General features: G+C 31.6%; 1 protein-coding gene and 1 pseudogene across 1 annotated transcript; one reads left to right on the top strand and one right to left on the bottom strand.

Annotated features, from left to right (window-relative positions):
- The first annotated feature begins 4,843 nt into the window (after positions 1-4,843).
- Positions 4,844-6,069, top strand: LOC120187999 (annotated as a pseudogene).
- Positions 6,070-8,529: 2,460 nt separating this feature from the next.
- On the bottom strand, positions 8,530-9,623 carry LOC120187987 (putative cyclin-D6-1). The gene is made up of 4 exons (XM_039191559.1): positions 9,477-9,623; positions 9,223-9,402; positions 8,812-9,144; positions 8,530-8,742 (listed from the first exon to the last, which is right to left on the bottom strand). Exons 1-4 carry the CDS (start codon positions 9,621-9,623, stop codon positions 8,545-8,547), a joined length of 858 nt encoding a protein of 285 aa, XP_039047490.1. The 3' UTR covers positions 8,530-8,544.
- Positions 9,624-15,556: the final 5,933 nt, after the last annotated feature.

Below are 15,556 nucleotides of genomic sequence, written 5' to 3'. Positions count from 1 at the left end.
ACACAGAATGGTTTCAAAAAAGGCCAAGTGGATCACACATTATTCAGAAAAATTACACCGAGTGGTAAGATAACCGTCCTAATTGTCTATATAGATGATATGATCATAACTGGCAGTGATATAGAAGAAATAGAAAAGCTAAAGATGAATCTTGCAAAGGGTTTTGAAACCAAGGATTTAGGGAGTATGAGGTATTTCCTGGGTATGGAAGTTGCAAGGTCCGAAGAAGGCTGGTCATAAACCAACGTAAGTATGTTTTTGATCTTCTTGCAGAAATAGGGATGCTCGACTGCAAACCAGTTGAAACTCTAATGGAGCAAGGCTTGAAATTTTGCAAGGACCATACTGGAAATCCAGTAAACAAGAAAACCTACCAAAGGTTAGTTGGGAAGTTTATATATCTTTCACTGACCAGACCTGATATTGCATACTCAGTGAGCATTGTCAGCCAACATATGAGTGATCCTCGAGAAGAACATTTGGAAGTTGTTAACAGAATTCTAAGGTTCTTGAAGTTTACCCCAAGAGCTGGACTTATATTTAGAAAAAATCAAGATAGAACAGTGAAGGTTTATACGGATGCAAGCTAGGGAGGTGAATTAACTGATAGAAGGTCAGTTAGTGGCTATTGTGCCTACGTTTGGGGTAATTTTGTGACTTGGAGAAGTAAGAAACAAGTCGTTGTCTCTCGAAGTAGTGTTGAGTCAGAGTTTAGAGCAATGGCTCTCGGAATATGTGAAAGAATGTGGATTAAAAGACTGCTCACAGAACTGGACTTAGATGACAAGAAGAATTTTGAGATTTTTAGTGACAGTCAATCAGCTATGAGTATAGCAAAAAACCCAATACAGCATGATAGAACGAAACACATTGAGATAGACATACATTTTATTTACGAGAAGGTCAAAAATGGAGTTTCACAACTGCAGTACATTCCGACGAAGAAACAGCTTGCAAATATCTTCACCAAAGCCCTTCCACGAGTGACTTTTGATGAGCTATCATTCAAACTGGGAATATACAACATATATACACCAGTTTGAGAGGGAGTGTAGGAATTATAGAAATGAGCTGTCAAGAGATTCTGTAATTATTTTCTGTTTTCAAATCCCTTATTTCAAGGGATTACATCTTCTAGGATTAGTATCTTTCCTAACTTAGAGTTTCCTAGTTTAGAGGCATAATTTGTATATAAATATGTAATATGTTTCTATTGAAAGTATGCAAGAATAAAATAACAGACTTGACTGTTTCCTACAGTCTGTTTTATACTATACAATCTGTTTTCTTTCTATAGTCTGATTTTCTACACCAAGTAGTCTTCCACAGTTCATATCGGAGTTTGATTACTAGCAAATGCGATAAGAAAACCTAAAAGCTCTAAGAGGCCAAACAAGGGTTAGACTCCAAGAAAACGAGAATGCAAAGAAGGAAAAAGTATGCAAACTCTTTAGTCCTAATAACACAAAGAAGATAATGTATTAGATAATATAAAAGAAAAATAAAAAAGAAAACAAAAGAACCTAAAGCACTAAGAGTCAAAGAAAAAAAAAGAACCAAACCAAAAACCTAGAAAATGTTGGGTCAACTTGAGCAACGCTTTTGAGGGGTTATTGGTGTCCAAAAATTTTGGAAAAATTCTTGAATGTTGTTTGATGTGTGTAGAAACTACATGTAAATTTTCATAACCAAATACCTTCAATAGTATCTAGTAGACTCTGTTGAACGGTGAGTCCTCAAACAGTATATTTTTCATGATCGGTTTGTTCGAAGATGTTATTGATCTCTAAAAAATTTTATTTTTTTAATGATCTTCAATATGTGTAGTTTCACTCTGGAAAATTTCACCACGAAATTCCTTCTGTATAATTTTCAAGAAATTCGACAACATTCCAGACCGAATCTGCCGATGAAACTTGAACAATGTATTTGAAGGCTCTAATGAACTCCGATTGGGGTGAATTTTGGACTGTAGATTACTCTTATGATGAATATGAGATCTACAGAAAATAAGCCCTAAATTCCTTCGTTCGTAGTTTTTGAATTTTTTTTGGCTTTTTGATTTTTCTTTTTCTTTTTTTTATGAAAAATATCAAACTAACAAAAAGAATTTGAATATAAATTAAAATTAAACAAAAAACATGAAATGATTAATCTTTTGCGAATTAGCTCTGTTGAGGTACATTGGTTGTTTTTTGTGCAAGAAACAAGCAAGATTGCTTGATTCTTTCCAAGAATCGATCCAAATATGATACCAATTGATAGGGAAGGGGTGATGGATTAATGAATGTTGCTTTTGTTGAATAATCAAACATAGAAAGCTCTAGATTCGATGAAGAACAAAGGGTAATGATAGGGGAAGGTGGCGACAACAACTAGGATTCTTTAGGGTTTCTTTTAGTTGTTGGAATCAGGGCAACAAGATTAGAACAAGATAAATAAAAGATAAAGAAATTGAAAATAAAGTAAGATAATAAATAAATCAAAAGATCTCACTTATGAAGGTGAACAGTAAAGATGCTTGATGGTGTGGATTGATTTGTGGAAAATACATGGATAAGTGTCCTATCGAACCCTCCTAGTCGGAATGAAAAGTCAAACTCGATAATATGACTCTAACCAACTCTCATAGTCGTGATAAAAAGGCAAATTGGAGTGTGAAGATTAATCTCCCTCACATGAACTTGAAAGAACTCCAGGAGAAGAAGCTTCAAAGGCACAAGGCAATTAACACTTGCAAAAATAAACTCTTGTTGTATTATTAATCAAAGAAATCTATTTTACAAAGATGAATGAAGCATCTTTATATAGGAGATGAGTTCTAAAGGTCATAAATAACTAATGAATAAAATAATAACAAACTAAAAATGACTTAACTCTAATTCCTAATAAAATAATAATAACTAAAAATAATGTTTTAACTCAGCCTTAATTCCTAATAAAATAATAAATCTAATCCTAAAAGATAATGCATCATCCTATGTTAAATTATATTACAAATAATCAATAAAAATATTGATAATTCGTAATATTTACGAAATCCCGTATTAATCACGTATAAGATTTTCTACTTGCATTGTCTTCACAAAAATGATCATATCTTGAGTTCCCGGTATCATATTGATGCAATTCAAGAACCGTTGGAAAGCTATCCAGAAGACATGTTAACCAAATAAGAACATGATCTCATTCAAAAAGTTGTATCAAGTCTATTGTTGTTCTGGTCTTCTTTTCCAAAGACTGGATGAGTGGATCATTTGGAAGAGTTATTACTTCTTCCTTTGATGTAAGCCTTGTGATTCATGTATCACTAATGCAAGGAATAAAGGGGAAAATGAAAAAAAAAAACAGATCTTGGTTATTCAGGCAGTTCTGCTCACATGTTTGGTTGTTCTCTCAGTTCCTATTACCATTTAAATTTGTCTGCATGCAAGAATGTGTGTTGCATCATCTTTCGGTGGTGATTCTACTTTTAATATTGTGTTGGATTTAGCTGAGTTTTGTGGTCTTTTTTGAGTTATCTGTCTAAAATATGTCCACAGGTCATAAGTACTTGGCCTTAGGGTAAGTATTCGATCGAGTCAACTCGGGTTAAAAAATTTCGAGTTAGTCAAGTTGACGAGTCTAGTTTATGACTCAAACTTTATTTGAAATTTTTCGAGTTAAATTGAATTTATGAAATTCGAGTCGAGTTGGACAATCTTTAACCCCAACAACGAGTAATGGCACAGCAACCTCGGTTGTAAGGGTTAGGTTGCGCTCTCGGCTGGCAGTTATATATAATATGATGCTCCCCTATTAGAGTAGGGCACGATGTCCTTCTAAAGAGCTTCATAGTTTATGTATTGTGTGTTCGTCGTTTGCAATATGCGCCTGTTGAACTCTAACCATCATTCATGTTGTTAGCCATGCACTTAGTCATTGAGCCCTGACAACTGCCGAACTCGTTCGCCATCTTCGTCGGTACCCAACTCAAGTTGTGCACGCCGCTTACAGCGGAGGCCAACATGACGATGATATGAGTTGCGGTGCCGAGGAGGAGTAAGGAAATGGCCAGGAGAAAACCAGAGGGATTAGCCATTTGTTTTGGATTTTTCTTTGCTTTTTGTATGTTGCAGCTTGTACAAGTGGAAGAGTAGAATTGTGGATTTTTAGATTGGCTTAAAGTGGATTTAAAGAAGAAGATGATGAAGGGGAGTCAAATAATCGGTCAAACGTAAGTTAGTTTAATGTGTCACTTCGTTAATGCAATAACAATTGTTAATGGTAAGTCACCAATCTATTATAAATAAATAATGTTAATAATTAATTTTTTACTTTTTTAAAATTTTAATGAGAAAACAAAAACTTACTCAAATTTGTAGGTCCTGATGCCACCACATCCCTGTTTTGAACTCAAGTTTGTTGGTTAAAGATGCATGAACAACAACGCACGGATATTTTAGTTAATGTAATGTGTAAGTGTTTGATACAAATACAATTTTTACAAATAATATTGATATTATACATATGATGATATGTTTGAAAAATTATTATTATTCGGTACAATTACTATTTTAGTTATTAAAATTATAGAATTTTAATAATATAGTAAATTTTCTTAATTTGACCTTAAATATATTTTTATTGTTGTGTTCTTACTATATTCAAATCCTATCAACTAGATCATATAATATTCACTTCACTAACCTAGAAAGTTCTCCCACTTATCTCAGAGCTTGTTGAACACGATTCATTTTCATATCAGAGCTATAAATGAGAGCCAGAACTGCCCAGGAGGAGAGAACATTAATTATTTATTGTATTCCTTTTTTCTAAATTTTCTTGAGGTCTTAAAAGGAAGATGGTGAGAGCTCCCATCTATGATCAAACTGGAATTAAGCAAGGTGCATGGAGTCCTGATGAAGATCATAAACTAAGATCTTTTATCCACACGTATGGGATTTGCAAATGGCATATACTTCCTAAGCTTGCTAGTATACTTTCTATTCCTTCCTGATTTCCAATGATCTTACAGTCTTACTTGTTCTAAACTGTAAATCTAAAATGAAAGAACTTTTTTCTGGATATTGATTCAAGTTCTGCTTTTTTTTCTGGATATAAAACAAGGAGAGAACTTATTTCATTATCAAGTCTGAACTTTATTTTTATATTTTTTTTCCTTTTTTGTCAACACAGTTCGTTTTGGTTTTTTTTTTTACTAGGGTTTATTTTTTTTGTTAAAAAGGAAAAACCTAATTAAATTTTCTTGGAATTTGGAAACGATAGGGTTTTGATACATTCTAACGAAGTGTAAGTGCTTTTTATATATACTTGATCAATGTTCATAAAATGATATTGTATTCCTTTTTCTAAATTTTCTTGAGGTCTTAAAAGGTACGGACGGAGTTGCAGGTTAAGGTGGAAAAATTACCTCCAGCCTCAACTAAAACATGGGAACTTCACTAAAGAAGAAGATGCCTTGATCATCAAGTTACATGAACAATTTGGAAACCGGTTTGATCTAACTTAACTTTTTTTCATAATTCAACAATATAGTTAGGCTAATATATGAAAATTTTAAGTAATAATATTTGATGTATACAGATGGTCTGCCCTCGCTGCAAGTTTACCTGGAAGATCAGACAATGAAATAAAGAAGCACTGGCATTCTCATCTGAAGAAGCTTACTAAGCGAAATCCGACTACATCTGATGCGAAAGACAAGAAGTCACTCAGAATTCTGAAGGTGGAACTGAAAACATCCTTATTGATACTCCGGCCAACGTGATCTTAGAGAGTTCATCCATGCCTTCAGCAATATCTTCAACTGCTGAATCGTCGTTCTCTGGCAATGGCTTAAATGTTATTGCGCCCGGTGTAGAGGATAATACTTGTCTTCCTTCTACAGATATATGTGAAACTCATAGCAGTTGGGATTTCTGGAGCGAGCCCTTTGTTGCAGACAACATCTACGACCACAGCCAAGATGATTATCCATCATCCTTGGAACCATCGCCTTTTGCAGACATTTACTATGATGCTCAGACTGCTGATTTGCTCTTTCAGTCGATCCGAGGAGGGCCATAAACTTGCTTTTTCAGATTTTGGATGCTATAGGTAGCACTTAGCATAGATTATATACCTAGTTGAAGTTGTCTTTTCGTTTTTTTTTTCAGTTGTATAACTGAGAGTTTAGTAATGGAGTGGTCCTTTGATTTGTTTTCAAATTCTTCAGTTAATCTATTGCATGTTTCGAGCCCCCCCCCTCCCCCCAACACACACACACAATAATAATCCTAATAAACAGATGGACGCTTAATTTAGGGTTTTAGAAAGAAAACTTAGAAACGAAATAGGGGTCAATGCATTGAATAAATGGAAAAGGAAATGCACAAAGGATGTTGAACAACTTAACTATTAAATAAAGGGGATTGAAGACTGGATTTAGGGTTGGTTAAAAAAACTGTATGTTCCCACAGGCAGTTCAAATTATTCTAGATTCTCAAATGTGAATTGTTTCACTTTTGGTTGTAACAGTAACAGGTTGGATGAGTTAGTGCATACATACATTGCATTTTCATTCATATTTGAATGTTAAATGCATTGCATAATCAATGACTTAAGAGGAAAGGGATAGATACGTAATGGTTCATGAATACTAAACAATGTCAGAATTAGGATAAGACGGTTAAATATTTAATTTCAAAGTTAATCTTGATTTAATAAATATTTAAATTATTATTACACAAAAAAAAGTAGGTCAAGGCCTTCATAGTTTCGTCACTTATAATAAACATAAATAATAATACTTACGAAAATTTTCAAAAATGGACACCAAAATTTTGGGGTATTTGTATTTTAGTCATCGGATTTTGAAAACTTAAATAATACTGACATGCCACTTTAGATATCTTCTTCCACGAAAACCCCAAGTTTCTCAGATTAATTGATAGCCACCAATATCCTTTTCGCTTGCACCATCATCGTTTACTGTTCTTTTGATTGTTGTCACCTCTAAACAAAATACCCTCCATAATTAAGATCCCACGTCCATTAAACCATTCATCACCATCATTTTATTTGAGTTCTAAATACCATAATCATAAGCCACAACTACAATCCACCACCAAACCAATCCTGAGCCACTTTCACCAATTCGGTCACCATTCACAATTACAACCATCAATGTCAGTCGATAATAAACAAAATAAAAACAAGAAGAAAAGAAAAAGAAAATTGCTTATCTCGGTCTTGGCGAGTTGTTTGGCAAGAAAATTAACATAATTCACATTTCAAGCTCATTGACAATTGACAATGGTATGTAAAGTTTTAGCTTTTAATTTTGAATAGGATTCGAGGAGATTAAAAGACTTTCTGAATTTGAACCGGAGGAAAGAAATAGAAGAATGATAGAGGAGTAGTTTAGTGATCTTTTCAATTAGATAAACTATCAAGCATGGGCAGAATCGATGACAAAAGGATGAGTAAAGGCTACCAATTTTAGGTATGAGAAGCTTAGGATTTTTTTGAGAATATGATTTTAACGTGTCATGTCAAAAAAATTAACGACAAATAATGACAATTTGAATAATAAAAGGGGATTAAAAGTGCAATGATTATATTACAAGTTTTAAAAATTGAATAACTAAATACAAGTATCCTAAAAGTTTGGTGCACATTTATATTTTTATTCTATTATTATTACGACAATTTTTTCTAACTTTGAAGAATTAATTATTAAAATTTATTGATTGAGGGATAAGTCTACAACAAATGCTGCACATTATATGCACTAATATAAAATAGAGTAAATTTTATAATTGGTCATTAAACTATCTTAAAATGATCTTTTTCGTAATTGAATTTTTAAAAATTACAAAATAAATATTAAACTTTAGATTTTGTATAAAAAGCAAGCATCGATCCTTAAATATTGTTAAAGAGGTGACATGTCATGCTAAATTAATAGAAAATATCTCATTTGGCCCCTTAATTATAACTAAATTTTAGTTTTGGTATTTTTTAATATTTTTAAACAATAATTTTGAAAAAAAATATTTTTAAAATATATGAATTTCATAATTTATTTTTAAAATTATAATTTTACGAAAGCATTGAAATTTATCATATTATTAAGATGTGTGTTATATTATTAAATATATGTATGATGCGAATAACTTATTATGCTTTCTAACTTTATTAAGATGTGTGTATGAATGCAGTAGAGACTAACATAATTATTTAATTAAACATTATAAGCATTTTTTGATCATGATGTGTTTCATATTAGTATTGCCACTATTATTCTTCTGCGAAAACTAAGAGACAAGCACGGTAACACCCAACATATCAACAAAAATCCAACCTACAACTCAAAGCGATGAAGTGGTTCGTCTATGTCGATACCTTGAAGAAAACAAAAGGCAAAGGAAAACAAAAATCCCCTTAACTCCCCAATTCATGGAACAGACATCAACTTCTCTTATTGGTCTCTGGCTGTAGCATCCAACATTTCTCATTTTCCATTCTTTTTCCCTTTTTGTTCTGTTATCCGAAAGAAAACTAGCTCTCATCATCAACAGTGTTGGACCTGAGAGATATGGGCGTTTGATTTTCCGAATAATCACTGATTTTTCCATTTTCACTTTCTGAACATGAAAATTGATGGTCGAGCACATTGACTGCCGTGTTGCAGCTGTAAACCATCGAATCATCTCTCTCCTTCCCTACCATCCAATTGTAGCATTCTAACGGGTTTTCCTGCACGAGAATTCATTACCACTAATAGCAAGACATTAATAAACAAACCACATTGTACTGCAATGACACCTTATGTATGTATAAACAGCTGGAAATTGCCTTGTGATAGCTGGGGAACAGCAAGGGAAATAGTTCATTAGAGGCAGACAGAAGCGCCGATGCTGCAATTATCGATGGCTTGAACTCTAAAACCTTTATATCCGATTGAGCTTTAAAGATGATTTCAACAGCTCGTGCATTGAGAGCTTGCGTTAACGAAGGGTCTTTGCGGTTGAAAAACGAAATGAAAAAGGATACGAAAGAGAAAGGAGTAATCGAACGCATCCGCCATTTTAATGCTCCCAAGATTACATATTCCATTCTCTCTACCGTTTGTGCATCAAACATGAAACCACCGTCGGCCTATACGAATTTTCCATAACCACACGTATAAAATTCGTCGTGGCAACGTTAAAAACATCCAAAGTTTAAGAATTTTACCTGAACGTCGGTGAGAGAGAAATCGGCTTCGTTCATCTTGGCAGCTAAAGAGACACAACAGACTGCAACAAGTCGTAAAACCCATGGCTTAGGTTGCTGCGGTATTGCTTGGGTGGATAAGAACCGGTCGAGATAATTGACGGCAAGATACGATATAAAAGGGTCGAATTTGCAAGCAAACTGAAAAAGAAAAGGCAAACTTATACCACAAAACAAAATGAACACACGAATTAGACCCCTTTTTTAATACTTACCTGTGAGATTGAACAAATAGCTTCTCGTCTGAAACAAATATCAGCATCTGTAGCTTTGAGTGTAGGCAAATCATCATATTCAGCTAGGAAGATGGAAGGGCAGGAGTGAGTGAAGAGGGTTAATGGGTTTCGAATATTGAACTCCATGTGGCGTTGAGGGAGAGCAGCGTGCTATTATTTCTTATGCTATTTTGTATGGACATCTCTTCTTCTCTCGCTTTTAAGATTCGTGTCTTTTCTTATTAGCAAGTGATCAGAGCAGTAAGGTTCGTGTCTGTTCGTATTCAATCCTAATTATATTATGTTATCTTTTCTGATAAAAACTTATTTAATGTAGTTTTTAGTTTTTATATTTCCTATACTTTACTTTTATCGATTGTTGTTGTCCATGTTATTAAATATATAAATATTTCTTATATATTAAATATTTAAATTATGAATTAATTATCTACTACAAATTTATATTAGGAGAATCATAAGTTAAAATTTTAAATAAAATTGGAAAAATGAAATAACTGAATAATAGGTGTTATATTTGAGCTTGGGTTAAAAAATTTCAAAATGAAGTTATTTCAATTTTAATTTTTTTAATTTAATATTTTAAATAAGTTCTAATTTTTTTAATTAAAATTTTAAATTCGAGTTCATTTTACTGCTTTTACTTTAGCATACTGAAAAGTCATATTATTTTTCTTAAAAAATATATATAATTAAATGAAGAAAAAGAGCTTCTTAAACTGTCATGTTCCTTAATGTTCAAAACATGTTGTTTGTCTCTTTCAGTGTCCTGTTTCAACTTTCAATCTGAACGTCTCTACCTGAAGTTAGAGTGCGAGCACCAGATGTGGGTATATGGGCTAAGGCTAGCGGGTTATCAAGTTTAACTCGCGATCCATTCGGATTTTAGATATCAAAAACTAAAATTTATTTAAATTGCGTGTTTTTTAGCCCGGACCATTAAATCCGTGGGTTTAATGGGTATAACCATAGGTAGCCCGCGAAGCCCGCAATAGGTCGTTTAATTTAAAATTTATAAAATTTTAGTGAAAATAAACTTAAATAATTTTATAGAAAAAAAATAAATTACATATAAATATGATGTTATTTATAACCACTGTAGTTCTTAAATTTATTAGAGCATTTGTCTTTGGTATTTAAAGATTTATATAGTATTTTAGTCTTATAAAATTTACATTATTTTAAAAATTTAAAGATTTATATAGTATTTCATTTACAATGTATCAAATTATTCTTCATTTTAAAAAAAATTAAAAGATTTATATAACATTTTAGTCTTATAAAATTTACATCATTATCACTTTGGTATTTAAAGATTTTTTTATTTAATTTTGACCTTTATTTTTTTCATGAAGTGTGTTATCCATTTCGTTCTTTAATTATAAAAAGTCACTTGATATTCTAATAATATATCACATGACACGTAATATTTGGATTAAAAATAAGAAAGAAAAGTAAAAAAAAAATTGAAAACATACTTTTCAACTTTTAAAGGCTTTTACAAAAGAAAATTTGTTAGATTTGTATAATGTTTGACTTTGTTGAATTTTTCTGTTTGAATTTCTTCTTGCAAGCACTTTTGTGTCTTCATATTATAGCATTGAATAATCGTGTTTTATAAAAGTATAATGTGGTTATTGTTTTATTTGTTTTTCAATTTGGTGATATAAGTGAATATAATGATTAAAAAATAAAAAAAAATATTATTTTATAATCATTTCCGGTTATTTAAAATAAAATTTAAATATTATTTATTTTTTTGACGGTGTTACCTTCCTTTTCAAGTTACTGGATCATTTTTAAAGGTGTAGCAAGTTAGAACATTATTTTTTTATTGCATTTAAAGCATTTAAAATTATTTTTATTTAACGGGCCGCGGGTAAGCTTGTTTAACCCGCGAGTTAAATGGACGGGCCGCAGGCCTTAGAATTCAAAAATGTTTATGATTGCGGGCTTTTTAAACCGCTTCGTTTAAGCCCGTACCGTCAAAACCCGCGGGTTAAACAGACGGGTAGCCCGTATACCCACCTCTAGCGAACACATGCCTAATAGTATACAGATCTAACAATTAAATATGGGTAAAGTATACAAATGATCACTCGATTATAAGATGCTTCTCTTTTGAGTCCTCAAATTATTAAAAGTTATTAAATGGTCAGTCAATTATTCATATGTTAAAAGACTTAACACGACAACGCCATATAGTTGAAGAATCATTTGTACATTTTAACCATAAAATATTATAGTGTTTTCTTAATAATAAGGGTAAACTACATGTTTAGTACCCCAGCTATCACTTTTGTTCTGGTTTGATTACTCAACTATATTTTTTTCAAAATCATTTCTAACGTTTGGTTTTGGTTCAATTTGGTCACCCACATTAAAAAATCAACAGCGATGCTAATGTGTCACTATAAGATAATGCTACATCATCATTGAAAAAATAAAAAAATGCCCCATAAACAGTTTTATAAATTTTTTAACGACGAGTAACCAAAATAAACTAAGATATAAAAATATGTATGATTTTTTTTAAAAAAAATAGTAAAGTGACCAAAACAAAATAAAAGTAATGCTCAGAGTACTAAACTTGTAGTTTACCCTAATAATAAAACAGCGACAAAAGGTTCGAGCCAGAATCTCACATGCACGATGCACCTACTTTTGAAATTATGTACTGTGGTATTATTCCCATGACAATTCTCCAACTCTCGAGTTATCTCATTTAAGTCACCACTTTACAAGACGGAAACCGCTTGACAAATGCTTCAAACCCACATGCAGCCGCAGCGGACTTTCTTTTATTTACTATAAAGTTTGGGAATAAGAACAAAGATTTATTAATTATGCATGGATCAACTATATTAGATTTAGTTTCATGTGTTGTTGCATTCAAATTAATGACAAGTGGTGGTGTAAAAAGTTGAGAAGGGTACAAGGCGATACTTATCCATGTAAATTGGTGTGGTAATTATTTGATAAGTCGGCCACAATTGTATGGATAATTAGCCTTCAAATATTAACAATTGGTGACAATTCAATTAACCACGTTGGTTTATGCGGTTGTAATAAATGTGATTTAATAGTTTAGTTCATTATTTTAATATGATGTTTGCCTAATAAAGTTCCAGTTTGTTGGGCCTGCTTCAACTTCAAGGTTGCTGGTTTTTCCTTTTCCTTTTATCTTCTTCGTCCTTGATGACAAAACACAATGGATTCTTTATCGAGATCGCTGCCGGAAAAATGTCTAAAGAAATGTCAAACAAGCTCATTTTCTTTTCTTTTTACCTTTGGAATGCACTATTTTGTTGATTGCAAGCTTAAAATGATAGTAATGTGTGTGTGGAGAAGGGACAAGAAAGAGGCACACACATTCAAATGCAGTGACACGATGAGTGCATGTTTCACGTCGTGCCATCATACAAAATAACATCATCATTCCCTGTCTCTTTGGGTCGTCTCATTCCATGTATTCTCAGTTTATAATTTATTGTCTCAGCTTGTGGTCCATTTTTCGACATGGTATTTCTGATAAAATCAAAACCCTACTTGCACCAGTTTATGTCATTCAACCATGTTTCTTGGGAACATGATGTTAACGGTGCCAATTCCTGCAATCCATGAAGCAGGAAAGACTGGCTTACTGCTTGAGGTTTCACAATTACTGCATTTTCATTTTTACTTTATGTTAGTGAGAAATTAGTCAAGGATTTCAGGTTATGAAAAGTCTAATTTATAGTGTCAAGTGGCAGTCAGTACCCCTTCAGGAGGTACCTTCTTCACTTCCTGCGAGACTCGGAGTAAAAATTTTAGGAACCCTTTATGGTGGATTTCCTCCGGTTGCTATTATTATTGATTACACATAATTATAGACATTGTAATTGCTATCACTGAATCGTGATTATAGAAGTGTCATCCAATAGTATTTATGATTAAGATTACATCATTAAAATATATAAGCTTACATTATTTATTTAGTCATCATCAGGCCCTAATCAATGTAATGATTGTTTTTGCTGAATTCTTATGTATATGATTTTGTAACGTGTATTTGCATGGCATTTGAATCATGTTTGAGTTGATTAGTTTGTTTTGTTTAAGCCATGTTAAATATGACTTATGTTATACTAAATGATCTTTGGAGATTAAGCAAGATACGTTGTTAAAGTAGTAAGAATGAGACCTAGTATCAATCTATAATTAGGTGAATTTGGCATGAGATCATGCATAATTCATGATGAAACTTGTTGATAATATGGTTGGTGTTCATGTGATTAGTATGCATAGTTATTTTAATGAATCATATGTGAATATTTTATATTTAAAATATGTTTTGATGTAGACTAATGAATCATACTTGCTAAATGGTGCATGGTAGAAAAGGTTAAAGACATATTTTAAGGTTGTATTTGATCATTTAGTGTATTTTGTATGACCATACAAATGATATCAACGTCAACTCAGTAGGAGTACCTAAAAACATATTAAAATATATCATTTTAGTAACAAGATTAGATTATCAATATCAATAGTCAAATCTTGCTATCGATATCCAATAGATGATCTAGGGTTTCTGCATACCAAATCGATATCGATACTAACTAAAAGTATCGACATTATTATATCCATACAATATCAATATTCATATATCGGTATCGATACTAATAGCTTAAAATAGACAAATCATTATTTAGCCATCAATTGTACAAGATTTATGATATCATCTCTTAATTTGTAATAATTTTGTGATTCCATTTTTGATCTCTAATGTTAAAATCTTTAGACATTAGTCCCTAAATCATAAGGTGAACTAATTGACTATTCGATAATCCAATTAGGACTAATAACATTATCGATATCGTAATGTAACATTGTCAATCTAATTAACAAATGGATCAGTTTGAGGGTGTTATATCATTCCTGTAAAGAACAAATTAAAATGTTGAGGATCCCAAACAAAATAACCCCTTCGTATATATAAAAACAACACCATAACAAGGACTTATAAATACCAAATCATGAATTAAAACCCTATTTCTTGTACGTCTGGGCGATGAAATAACTTGGGGATCCACATATTTGAGAATCAAATTAATATAACTTAAAAATATTAATTATTTAAATTAGACAATTGAAATATTAAGGTTTTAAATTTTGTTAGAATTTTTTAAATTTAATATATTGAATCAATAGATTGGATACTAGTAGTTATAAAAAATTTAAATTTATATAACTTAATAATATTAATCATCTAAACTTTAACATGACTAGGATTCATATATTTAAAATATAAATTAAATTTTTCATAGAAAATATATAACTTAGAATTTTAATTTCTATTTTTTATAAATTTAAATATCAGATAAATTATAATATTTAATTTAGATTTAGATAATCTTATTTAAATAATTTAAATAATTATAAATATTTAATCGAGTATCATTCATTCCTAGTTAATGTGTATTTCAAATTAATTCAATTAATGTTGTAGTCCGCCCCAATTTAATCATAGAGGGAGAATTAAAAATAATATGAATTGTTTTGGGAGTTTAATAGTCTTTGGTCAATGCATATCCTTTGCGGCAAAATGTGTTCGAACAAGGTGGTTGACTATGGCGAAAACACCATCGCCTAACACTCTACAAATTCAACGCAGCATATATAATATCTCAACCAAGGGAATTTGTCATCACTCCCCCTCAGTAATCAATAAAAGAAAAGAAAAAAACTGCTTTTCTTTTTCTCCGTATGTCATAATCAGAAGTGGATATTTTATTGATACCAACAGTTTAACCTGTTTGAAGAATCTCTTCTGACCCTGAAAAGGATCTCTTCTTACAAGTAAGTTCAATCTCTTCATTTTCTGTCTCTGCCTTTGTTTTCGATTTCTTTTTCGATTCAATGTTGTTTATGTGTTTTTACGCAGAAATTCTCTTTTTTTCCCTGCAAAGTTTGGATTTTTCTAAACGTGGCTTTTAGTTATGTGTAGGGAATTTGATCATGGGTTCTTCTGGTTTGAATGATTTCAAGGTTTTTGATTTGTATAAACCCAGTTTAAGGCT

This window comes from Hibiscus syriacus, unplaced genomic scaffold (assembly GCF_006381635.1).
Source record: "Hibiscus syriacus cultivar Baekdansim isolate YM2019G1 unplaced genomic scaffold, ASM638163v2 tig00116937_pilon, whole genome shotgun sequence".
NCBI classification, from domain to species: domain Eukaryota; kingdom Viridiplantae; phylum Streptophyta; class Magnoliopsida; order Malvales; family Malvaceae; genus Hibiscus; species Hibiscus syriacus.
This window is presented reverse-complemented; position numbering and strand designations above follow the sequence as displayed.